This window comes from Chionomys nivalis, chromosome 3 (genome assembly GCF_950005125.1).
Source record: "Chionomys nivalis chromosome 3, mChiNiv1.1, whole genome shotgun sequence".
NCBI classification, from domain to species: Eukaryota; Metazoa; Chordata; class Mammalia; order Rodentia; family Cricetidae; genus Chionomys; species Chionomys nivalis.
In genome coordinates, this window is record NC_080088.1 from 37,524,505 (window position 1) to 37,537,529 (window position 13,025).

A 13,025-nucleotide genomic window follows, 5' to 3' on the forward strand; every position below is an offset into this window, starting at 1 on the left:
TGAGCTCCCAAAGTCCAGTTGAAGAGTGGGAGCAGTGAGAATATGAGCAAAAAGGTCAAGACTATGATGGGGACACCCACTGAAATAGTCTACCTGAGCTAATGGGAGCTTACCATCTCCACCTAGACAGGGAAGAAACCAGCATAGGTCCAAATTAGTCCCTCTGAATTTACTTGACAGTTGAATGGCTGGAGCAGACTGAGGGGTCACTAGCAGTGGCACCAGGATTCATCCCTACTGGTTGTACCGGTGTTTTTAGAACCTATTCTCTTTATACAGATGCCTTGCTTAGGCTAGATATAATAGGGAGGGCCTTGGACATTCTTCAAAGCAATGTACCTTACCCTCTCCATGAAGCAGATGGGGTGTGAGGTGCGGAATAAGTATAGGGAATGCAAGAAGGGGAGGGAGTGGGAACTTGGGTTCATATGTATGATGAAAAGATAGTCTGTTTTCTTTTAAAAATAAAAGAAAAAAGAAAAATAAGCCACATAAAGATCGAAAATACACAGAATCTGGATTATGTATATTACAGTGTTTTATTTGAAATGTTTGACTGTGAATGAGTTATGTAAAGAGAGACATTCCATTGTACAGGCTATATATATATATATATATATATGGTATCGTGACATCAAAATTTGGGTCTAAAGATATGTTGCTTTGGAAAAGAGGTCTGCTTTTCTTTCCATAGATGATGAGAATCTTTAGAATCCATTCAGACTAATGTGTTTTGAGGGACCAAGATCCTCTGGAAGGTCTTTGTGAACCCCCAAATACTTCAGCAATCAAAAGTGGGAAGCTATATGGAGAGAACTATGCCCAAATTTCCAAATATTGTTCATATTTTTTTCATTTATATGGGGATATAATATAGAAATGAACGCTTTTTAATGGTATGGATCTTGGTTTATGGTCAATTTTGTTATATGTATAGTTCTGCTCATGATTAAAATATTGTGTTTGTGCAGCTCATTTTAAAATGTAATATATATAGCTGAGCAGTGGTGGCTCATGCCTTTAATCCCAGCTCTTGGGAGGCAGATCTCTGTGAGTTTGACACCAGCCTGAGCTACAAGAGCTAGTTCCAGGACAGGCACCAAAGCTACAGAAAAAGCTTGTCTCAAAAAAAAAAAAAAAAAGAAAGAAAGAAAACCAAAAAAGTAATGCATAATTATGAAATGCAGGTTAATAGATATTCATTTATAACAGTCAATCTTGTAGTAATGTTAATTAGGTTTTCTAGAAATACAAAGAAATATTTAAGATGGATAGGGATTCTTCAAACCTTTCAATGACTAACTGAATATGACATTTAAAACCCACACACTGAGACAATGGGGATGTTCTATAGGGAACTCACCAAGGCCAGCTGGCCTGGGTCAGAAAAAGCATGGGATAAAACTGGACTTGCTGAACATAGCGGAAAATGAGGACTACTGAGAACTCAATAACAATGGCAATGGGTTTTTGATCCTACTGCACGTACTGGCTTTGTGGGAGCCTAGGCAGTTTGGATACTCCTCTTACTAGACCGGGATGGAGGTGGATGGTCTTTGGATTTCCCACAGGGCAGGGAACCCTGATTGCTCTTAGGGCTGACGAGGCAGGGGGACTTGATTGGGGGAGGGAAATGGGAGGTGGGGGTGGGGAGGAGGCAGAATTCTTTAATAAATACATAAATTAATTAATTAAAAAAATTTAAAAAATTAAATAAAATGTTTTTAAAAATTAGGACTTATCATGACAATGTGACACATTTTCTCCTGGTAACACCAATCTACTTCAAGAAGATGATGGGCATCAAAGAGACTACTTATATAGTTGGTAAGCCATTTGGGCAATAAACTGCTCTTGCCTGGACTGCTTGATGGCATCCTGTATAAACTGGACATGCAGGAACCACAAAAAATGACTGCTGAACTTTAGGATTCCTTTTTCATGAGAGAACTGCCAGATATTTGGCAGGATACAGAAGAAAGCAACTGATGCACTTTGCCAAAACAAAGCATAAGAGATCTTCAGATTTCCTGCTTTATGGAAAAGTCTGCCAGATACTAGGCCTGTAGGCTAAATATGGTTGCTGCAATGTTACAGAAGAACTTTGGGTAACTGTCTAGGCAGTGAGATACCTCTGTCAACTCTGGAGTTTTAGAAGTTGCTTACAATGTACTTCTTGTTTACTTATGTAATATTATATCCTTCTGGAGTCTTTGATGGAGTTAAGGAAAGATAGTTACAATTATAATATATAAATTATATATAAAACTTTAGACTCACAAAGATAGGATATATGATAGAGATTTTTCCTTAATTTGCCAAATGTAAAGTGACTAAACATTGTAATTATAATTCTTGCTTGATAAGTGTTTTCTTATATGTAATTTTGCTATGTAAAAGTTAAAACCTTCCCTATCCTATAGCCATACTGATGAGTATCTTACATATCATCATAGAACCTTCATCTGGTGATGGATGGAGATAGAGACAGAGACCCACATTGGAGCACTGGACTGAGCTTCCAAGGTTCAAATGAGGAGCAGAAGGAGGGAGAACATGAGCAAGGAAGTCAGGACCGCGAGGGGTGCACCCACCCACTGAGACAGTGGGGCTCATCTATTGGGAGCTCACCAAGGCCAGCTGGACTGTGACTGAAAAAGCATGGGATAAAACCGGACTCTCTGAACATGGCGGATGAGGACTGATGAGAAGCCAAGGACAATGGCACTGAGTTTTGATCCTACTGCATGTACTGGCTTTGTGGGAGTCTACCCTGTTTGGATGCTCACCTTCCTAGACCCATGGGAGGATCTTGGACTTACCACAGGGCAGGGAACCCTGACTGTTCTTTGGACTGGAGAGGGAAGGGGAAAGGAGTGGAGGGGAGGGGGAGAGGAGTGGGGGGAGGGGGAGAGAAATGCAAGGCGGGGAGGAGGTGGAAATTTTTTCAATAATAATAAAAAAGAAAGAAAATTTAAAAAAAAATTAAATCTTCCCTTTTATTTAGACAGAAAAAGGGAGGTGGTATGGGATTCTTTTCTGTATGCTGTGAATAAGCTTTGTTACCATTGGTTAATAAAGAAGCTGCTTTTGGCCTCTAACAGGACAGAATAAAGCTAGGCAGGAAAAGTAAACTGAATGCTGGAAGAAAGAAGGTGATTCAGCGAGATGCTACATAGCTGCCAAAGGTGGCAAACTTCCTGGAACTTTACCAGTAAACCACTAGAATTGTGGTAAAATACAAACCTAATGGAAATTGGTTATTTATGATATAAGAGCTGGCTAGCAATATGCTTAACTGATTGGTCAAGTAGTGCTGTGATTAATATTGTTTCTGTGTGGTTTTTTTTAGTCTTGGTGTCTGGAAAAGAAACAAGCAGTCTCTGTCTACAGCCTTCTACTACAAAAAAAGTTTCTTTGCTGGGGATTGGGTGACACACTAATCTATGGCATTAGATAATAATAATTCCCTAGGACTTAGATTAATACTATGCATATTTAGGGCAGTAATGATGGTAGATTCATCCCTAGGGCCTATCAGGTGTCTATTCATAGGTACTTGGTACATGATAATAATGTTTCAACATATGGACTGTGCCTTAAGTACAATAAGAATTCAATTTATGCCACTATTGCATAAGTATTTACGTCTTACTAAGTTGTTTATAATTGTAACTCCAAAAGTTAACTGATTAAGAATGATGATTAGTTTTTCCTCTACAGTAGTGCATGTAGCATCCTTAAGATGACCTTCATAGCAGCATTGTTTGTAATAGCCAGAACCTGGAAACAACCTAGATGTCCTTCAATGGAAGAATGAATGAAGAAAGTATGGAATATATACATATTAGAGTACTACTCAGCAGTAAAAAACAATGACTTCTTGAATTTTGCATACAAATGGACGGAAATAGAAAACACTATCCTGAGTGAGGTAAGCCAGACCCAAAAAGAGGAACATGGGATGTACTCACTCATATTTGGTTTCTAGCCATAAATAAAGGACATTGAGACTATAATTCATGATTCTAGAGAAGCTAAATAAGAAGGTGAACCCAAAGAAAAACATATAAGCATCCCCCTGAATATTAACCTTCATCAGGCGATGAAAGAAGACAGAGACAGAGACCAACATTGGAGCACTGGACTGAAGTCTCACGATCCAAATCAGGAGCAGAAGGAGAGTGAGCACGAGCAAGGAACTCAGGACCGCGAGGGGTGCACCCACACACTGAGGCAATGGGGATGTTCTATCAGGAACTCACCAAGGCCAGCTGGCCGGGGTCTGAAAAAGCATGGGACAAAACCGGTCTCGCTGAACATAGTGGACAATGAGGACTACTGAGAACTGAAGAACAATGGTAATGGGTTCTTGATCCTATTGCACGTAATGGCTTTGTGGGAGCCCAGGTAGTTTGGATGCTCACCTTAATAGACCTGGATGGAGGTGGGTGGTCCTTGGACCTCCCACAGGGCAGAGAAACCTGCTTGCTCTTTGGGCTGAGGAGGAAGGAAGACTTGATTGGGGGAGGGGGAGGGAATGGGAGGTGGTGGCGGGGAAGAGGCAGAAATCTTTAATAATTAAATAAATTAATTAATAAAAAAAGAAAAAAAAAGAATAACTTTAGGAAAATGTTTTACACCCTTAAAGAGGAAATGTAAAATTCCAAACAAACTGAAACAAAAATCAAAAAACAAAACCCTCTCCTTGACATATAATAATCAAAACACTAATTATACAGAATAAAGAAAGAATATTAAGAGCTACAAAGTAAAAAGGCCAAGTAATATATAAAGGCAGACATATTAGAATTACACCTGACTTCTCATTGAAAACAATAGAAGTCAGAAAGTCCTGGTCAAGCATTGTGAGACATTAAGAGAACATGGATGTCAGCTCTGACTGCTATACCTAGCAAAATTTTCAATTTCCATAGACAGAAAAAAGAAAATATTTCATTACCAAGCCAGATTTAAACAATATACAGCCACAAATCCAACCCTGCACAAAGTACAAGAAGGGAAACTCAAACCCAAGGAAGCCAGCTACATTGACAAAAACACAGACAATAGATGATCTCAGAGCAGCAAATCCCAAAGAAGGGAAACACACACACAATAGCTTCATCAACAGCAAAAACTATAAATAATAACAGGAACTAGCAACAAAATAGACAAACCTTTATTCAAACTAACCAAAAGGCAAAGAGAGAATATAAGAATATCCAAGTTAACAAAATCAAAATTGAAAAGGGGACATAACAACAGACATGAAGGAAATCTAGAGAATCATCAGGTAATACTTCAGAAACCTACATTCCACATAATTGGAAAACTTAAAGAAAATGGACAATTTTCTGGATAAATGCCACTTTTCCAAATTAAATCAAGTCCAGATACTCAAATTAAAAAGACCTATATCCAAAAAGGAGATAAAAACAGTCATCAAAAATCTCATAACCAGAAAAAAATACCACAGAACCAGATGATTTCAGCACAGAATTCTATAAGATTTTCAATAAATAACTAATACCAATCCTCCTCAAATTGTTCCATACAATAGAAACAGAAGAGTTGCGTAACTCTTCTTACATGTTATTCTGATATCCAAACCACACAAAGAAACTAGTAAGAAAGAGAATTACAGAGAAAACTGACTCCAATCAGTGTCCTCTAATCTTCAAGTGGGTCCTGTTGCACATGCACACTGGCACACACATGTATGCACTGTATATAAACACATGAATAAATCAAAAATGTCATAAATTTAAATTTTTTCCTAGGAGTCATCAAAAGAACAAATAATCCAATTTAATAAATGGAGTACAGACCTAAACAGAGAATTCTCAACAGCAGAATCTAACATGGCTGAAAGGCACTTAAGGAAACTCTCAACATCCTTAGTCATCAGAGAAATGCAAATCAAAAGAATGCTGAGATTCCAACTTAGACCTGTAAGAATGGGACAAGAGGAAATACACTGATGACATCTTATGCTTGAGAGTATTTGGGGTAAGGAGAATGCTTCTTCATTGGTGATGGGAGTGCAAACTTGTACAGCTGCTTTAGAAATCAGTATGGTAATTTCTGGGAAAATTAGGAAACAATCTGACCCAAGACACAGCAATACTACTGTTGGGTATATACCCAAAAGATTCTCAATTATACCTTAAGGACTTGTGCTCAACTATGTTCATAGCAGCAATATTTATAATAACCAGAACCTGAAAGCACCTAGATAATAATCCTCAATTAAAGAAATGTATAAAGAAAATGTGGTACATTTACACAATGGAGTACTACACAGTGATAAAAAATAATGATTGGTGGGGGTGGGTCTTGTATTTATCTGTTGCTTTTATTGGTTAATTAATAAAGAAAACTGCTTGGCCCTGATAGGACAGAAAATTAGGTAGGCGGAGTAGACAGAACAGAACGCTGGGAGAAAGAAACCGAGTCAGTGAGTCGCCATGATTCTCCCACTCCAGACAGACACAGGTTAAGATCTTTCCTGGTAAGCCAGCTCGTGGTGTTACACAGAATATTAGAAATGGGTTAGATCAATATGTAAGAGCTAGCCAATAAGAGGCTGGAACTAATGGGCCAAGCAATGTTTAAAAGAATACAGTTTTCGTGTAATTATTTCGGGGCATAAGCTAGCCATGCAGGCGGCTGAGTGCCAGGGATGCAGCCCCGCTGCTCTTATTACTACAAATGATATCCTGAAATTTACAGGTCAATGGATGGATCTAAAAAAACGCATATTGAGTGAGGTATCCCAGACTCAGAAATATAAATGTATTATGTGTTCACTCATAAGTGGCTTTTAGACATAAGCAAATAAAAACTAGCCTAGAGTACACACCAAAGAATCTAGACAACAGAGAGGATACTAAGAGAGACATACATGGATGTACATGGAGAAGAGAAAAAGAAAGGATCTTCTGAGTAATTTGGGAATATGGGGTTTATGTTAGAAGGTAGGATGGGAGGAGGAGTAAGGGTGTGGAGTGGTGAAAATGTACAGCATAATAAAAACATTAAAAATATAAAAAATAATCCTAAGCATATAAAAATAATTTTAATTATGTATTTCATAAACCAAGTAGACTATTTAGATACTTAAAGAACTAAATGTATTTTTTTTGCTTATACATTCATTCATTCAGTCAGTCAGTCAGTCAGGCTGACAGGCAGTCATTTTTGAGACCGTCTCTTGTAGCACTGATTAGTCTTAAACTTGCTGTATAGTCAGTGTTGACTCTGGACTTTGAACTCCCCTAGTCTAAGCAAGTGTTGGGATTACTGGTATCAGCCACCACATCAGTTTATACAGTTCTGAGCATCATAAAAGTGTTTGACAAGCACTCTGCCAATTGTGCTAAATTTCTAGCCTTCAAGTGAATTTACATCTATCAAGTTTAGTGATACCCATTCTTCAAGAATTTCAGAAACATAAAGCTCAAACTTTCTCGAGAATAAGGTTTAATCTTAGATAAAGGTTCTTGTTTGAAAGATTATATAAACTTCGAAACTTACATAAGCTTGAAATGTACCATAAATGTGGAACTTCTCTGATGAAACATATATTTAAATGCATAACAATAGTACTTTTATACTGTAGGCCCATATTTCTATATGGTATGGTAGTCAGGCTCTGAAGCCATAGGTCCCACCTGAGGTGGTCACATAGCCCTGCAGACAGGCTGTCACTACCCTAACAAAAGGTCAGGATGTTGTTGCTCCTTTCCTTGTAATTTGGAGGATGTCTGATAGAGATGCTAATTCAAGTCTATGTGACAGCTACCATATACAACACACAGGTAGATGCGGACGTGACAAAATGCCATTCATCTGGTTACCTAGGAGACAGAATGCTGGTGTATTTCCCACTCAGTTTGTGCTTTCGCGTAAAAGCTGTTTGGAGAATAAACGAGAGGAATTCTTAAGAAGGTGAACTCAGAACTTCATGAGGAACCACTGAGAATATCCCTCCCGATAAAGCATTGTGAGTTGTGTCTTTATTCCCATGCCTCCACGCTGGTCCAGAGAGAGTTTATGGTGGGGTCTGGTTGAGAGAAATAATTTATGGTCTGGGCTAGCACCGGAACCAGACATTATACAAAATTGAACCAATTGCCCATAAAAAGAATATATAATAAATATATGGTACATAAATGCAATTGAACATTTCCCAATTATATGATGCAGTAATTCTGAAAATTACAGGTAAATGGATAGAGCTAGAAATAGCACATTACTCTAAGTGATGTAACCTATCCCACAAATACATGTGCCTTATGTTCTCTCTGAATGTGGATTCTTGATTATAGTCTTTGGCAATGTATATTTAAATTTAAGTGCCTATAGAAGGCCAAATACTAATACAAGGAAAGAGGAATGGAATTTAGATATTATGAAGTGAAAAGAGGAAATATGTAAGAAGACTGAATGGGGTGGAAGACAAAAGGTAAGGTAGAAGAGGAAATATGGAAGTATAATTAATAGTAATTTTAAAATGCTATATGGAAATCTGTGAATAAGTATTCTTCCTAAGATATATATCTTATACATATTTATACATATAAAAAGGCCTTAAATGAAGTTAGTGTATTATTTTCTATTCTGGAGGTGGGGGACCTGGGAGGATTGAACCAATCAATGATGCAGGGTAAAGTCTCATTCAATAGACAACATTATTCAGGGCATCATACAGTTTATACTCTGAGGGTTGAGAGGAGACACATGAGTGAAGTGCATCATAACAAGGGTGAGCCACATAACAAAAACATGTTTTTCCATAGAGGATTATAAATAAATAACAATATCTAATTGAGTTGTAATGAGTAACCTGAAATAAACTCACTCTTATGAGCTACACTTGCTAGGAGCATGAAAACACATTCCAATAATAGTTCCATATTCGGAACAAACTGAACTCACAGTACTCTTGTCTTGTTTTCTTAGACTTTTCTTATAAGCCCTATCACATAAATCTGTTCTTGGACCATGTTATGATACTATATAATGGTGTGCCATGAATGTGTAGAACTAAGATGCCAATTAGATACTAGATACTATAAAGTTAAATAAAATTGATATTTCTTTTCAAGACATTTGACATTAGGGTCTCATAGAACCCCCACCAATATTAAAAACTATTACCCTGACTCTTGGATACCCTTCAGAAATTGATAATAGGCAGGCGGATCTCTGTGAGTTTGAGGCCAGCCTGGTCTACAAGAGCTAGTTCCAGGACAGGAACCAAAAAGCTATGGAGAAACCCTGTCTCAAAAATTAAAAAAAAAAAAAGGGTGTTTTGTTTCCCTTAAAGAAATCATTCACTTGTCTTCAGTCTGTTTTTAATTAATGCCTTTCCAGTAACTGGAGGTTTGGGAAACTGGCTCTCAGATGAGGAATCTCTGCAGAAATTTCCAAAGTCTATACCAGGAAATCCCTGTAGAATCAACAGAACTTTACTTTGTCCTCAAGATAACTAATTAATCACTGACACACATGGAAAGAAGGTGTCCTGGATATTCAAAATTTAATCCCCAGTGTTTTAAAGACTTGACATTTATTCTGAATTCTGAACTAAGAAACTTCATAAGGGAAACCAATCATATAAAATGTGTGTCTGTGAACTCAAAATATTAAGATGGATTTTAAGTTACTTACAAACATGAAGAAATCCAGATCTCTAAAGCACTTCACAGTTTTATTGTTTTTACACTTTACTTACTTAATTTTCACGTCTCTAAACTGAACATATCCTGACAAGATATAATGAAACAGTAAATGAGCCATCCAGTTAATCTGAGTTCAGAAGTACTACAGTTTATCAGTAAATATCCAGGTAAGATATTAATATCTCTGAAAAATAATTTGAGGATGTAGAGTAAAATAGATTTTTGATTTAGTGGAATAATTATATTTTTTGCTGGAGAACAGAAAATGAGATTTTACTTATCGTAGTCTGTTAGATCTTTTAAATAAAAATTAACTTTTGAAAACTAAACTTAAATATTTCTATTTGATTATCATATTCTGTTGTGCTAAAATAATAAAAGAGAGTTATTTTACAGTTCTTGAAATATATTTCCAAAATCTTTTAAATTAAAGGGATATAAAATGTTATAGATCTGAAATATAAATGGATACTAATTCATTTGACTATATTTTTACTATAAAACTATAGAAAATTTAATCATATTTTTGTGAATGGATAGCAAAAATAATATCTTAAGTTCATTTTTAGAAGAATGGTCAGGTAAATACTAATTAAAATGTGTTCCATTTTATAAACATGCAGCTTAGAAAGTTTAAAATCCTAAGCAAAACACCACTGCTTCACTATGGTTATTCTAAATGCATAGAACATCAATGATGTATATAGTCTGGATCTGCGAAAGTGTTTGAGTGTCCTTAAATCATATGTGAAATGGTTTTATTCATGAGGGTAATTCAAATTAATAATTTGTAAAATTAAAAATTAAAATGCATGCAGAAAAACTACAGTATGCTCATATACAAAATGTTCTACCTATATTGTGTTAAGCCAAGAGACTTTGATTCTTTCTGATAGAGAAAGATAATTGCAACATTTTTTTAAATTCCATGCTGTTTCTGCACTTAATACAGTACAATGTTACACTGGTAACACTATAATAGTATACAGTAAATCAGAGTGATATTGAATTCTGAAATACAGAATTTTAGAAACAAATGACTTCATAGATTCAAATGCTGAAATAAATGTATATCTGCTAAAAACATAACAAAAATAAAGGTTAGGTATTGATTCACTCTGAATGAATTGGAGTTATATAAGTTGGGTATTTAGAGTGATTGATATTTGGAATAAGAATGGATTCTTTGTCATGGAGTCTCATATCAACTTTATCTACAAGAGGCTTAAAACTAGACCAACTGTTAGCATACCTAGATAATTAAGAGTAGCAACACCATTTGGAAGTCAATCAGATGAGAGGAGTAGGAACTATATTATGTTAAAATGAGTATGAAATGACTTGTAATTAATAAAATATTATGGTGTTTTATATTCTTACAGTGACTTAAAGGATAAAGATTCTTCTGAAAATACACAACTGTTACTTTATCTGGGAAAAAGTGTAAGCTGGAGAAATTCATTTATTTCAAATCACTCTGATTCTGTGCATATTTTAAAAATTCTTGACTAGATTCAAGAGATAATTAATTTTTCAGCATTACTTGGATCCCATAATACAATGTTTAGAATGACTTTGTCTGAAGGACTTCTTATAAGATTCTTTCACGTTGAGAAAAGACAATTAGGCTATGGATTTGTTTTCTGATACAGGCTAGCTCATGCAGCCAAACCTTTTTCTCTAGGAGTTCCATAGACATTTCAGGACAGCCCCATGTCCATTATCTATGAGTAACTGCTCCCAATGACCCATACTGGGCATGCTGCTCTTCAGGAGACAGCAGATGATGATGTGATGAGGGTATTTCTTATTCATATTGTAGTTAGAACAGTGTAATAAGAGACAGTCTACTTGTAACTGCAGGTAAATTACTTTATTTTGTTGTCTTAGCACAGATCAGGAATCATGAAGGAAAATCATTCTTTGACAACAGAGTTCATCCTGGTGGGATTCTCAGATAACCCAGTCCTGAAGACCTTCCTGTTCTTGTTGTTCTCTGCTATCTATCTGGTAACCATGGTGGGGAATCTCGGACTGGTGGTCTTGATCTACATGGAACACCGTCTTCACACACCCATGTACATCTTTCTGGGCAACCTGGCTCTCATGGATTCCTGCTGCTCCTGTGCCATCACTCCAAAAATGTTAGAGAACTTTATTTCCGTGGACAGAAGGATTTCCTTCTATGAATGCATGACACAGTTCTATTTTCTCTGTTTTGCTGAAACTGCAGACTGCTTCCTACTTGCAGTGATGGCTTATGATCGTTATGTGGCCATATGCAACCCACTGCAGTACCACACCATGATGTCCAAGAAGCTCTCCATTCAGATGAGTATAGGCACCTTCATTGCCAGTAACCTGCATTCAATCATTCAGACAACTTGTCTGTTAAGATTAAATTTCTGTAAATCAAATCGGATTGATCACTTCTTCTGTGACATTCTTCCACTCTATAGGCTCTCCTGTACAGACCCTTTTATTAATGAACTAATGATCTATATATTTTCAATGCCAATTCAAGTCTTTACCATTGCCACAGTCTTGGTCTCTTATTTCTGCATTCTTTTCACAATTTTCAAGATGAAATCCAGGGATGGGAGAGGAAAAGCGTTTTCTACTTGTGCATCCCACTTTCTTTCTGTGTCGATATTTTACATCTGCCTTCTTACATATATAGGACCATCTAAAGATGGTAATAAAGATATACCAGTGGCTGTATTTTATACAATAATAATTCCTTTGTTAAACCCTTTTATTTACAGCCTGAGAAACAAGGAGGTTTTAAATGCTGTTAAGAAAGTTATGAACATTTATAGTATTTTAAAAAAATCATCATCTACAGTGAATTAATTTTATCTCATTAAAATAATTTTATGAATATGAAATATAGAAAATTAAAAATGTGGCTTATATAAAGTGTTAGTTTTAAAATCACTAGACTCTATTATTCAGCAGCATACAAACACAATTCCAAAATAAATTTCAACTACTATTCAGCAATATATAGCAAGAAAAAAATAATGTTCTACTTACTTTCATTATTGTTAAGAGAAGTTTCTTTAGGACTGTAATTCTATACTCAATAAACTAATACAATAAAATATTTGAGCAATTTAATGTACAAAATTCTTCCTTAATTAATATTATTTATATAATGAAAGAAATTTTGTTATTTTTCCAGAATGTCCAAATCTAAAATTTCTAGGCATTAACTGATTTTTCAAAAATCTTTCCTTCTATTACTCCTTTTCATAAACAAATACAATAATATAGAAACCCTACTAAATAAGTATAAATATCTTCCTTCAGAATATTTTTATTAATATCATGAAT

The 13,025-nt window shown here is 35.7% G+C and overlaps 1 protein-coding gene across 1 annotated transcript; it reads left to right on the forward strand.

Annotated features, from left to right (window-relative positions):
- The first annotated feature begins 11,594 nt into the window (after positions 1 to 11,594).
- On the forward strand, positions 11,595 to 12,542 carry LOC130871911 (olfactory receptor 181). Its single transcript, XM_057765620.1, has one exon. The coding sequence runs from the start codon at positions 11,595 to 11,597 to the stop codon at positions 12,540 to 12,542; it is 948 nt and encodes a 315-aa protein (XP_057621603.1).
- Positions 12,543 to 13,025: the final 483 nt, after the last annotated feature.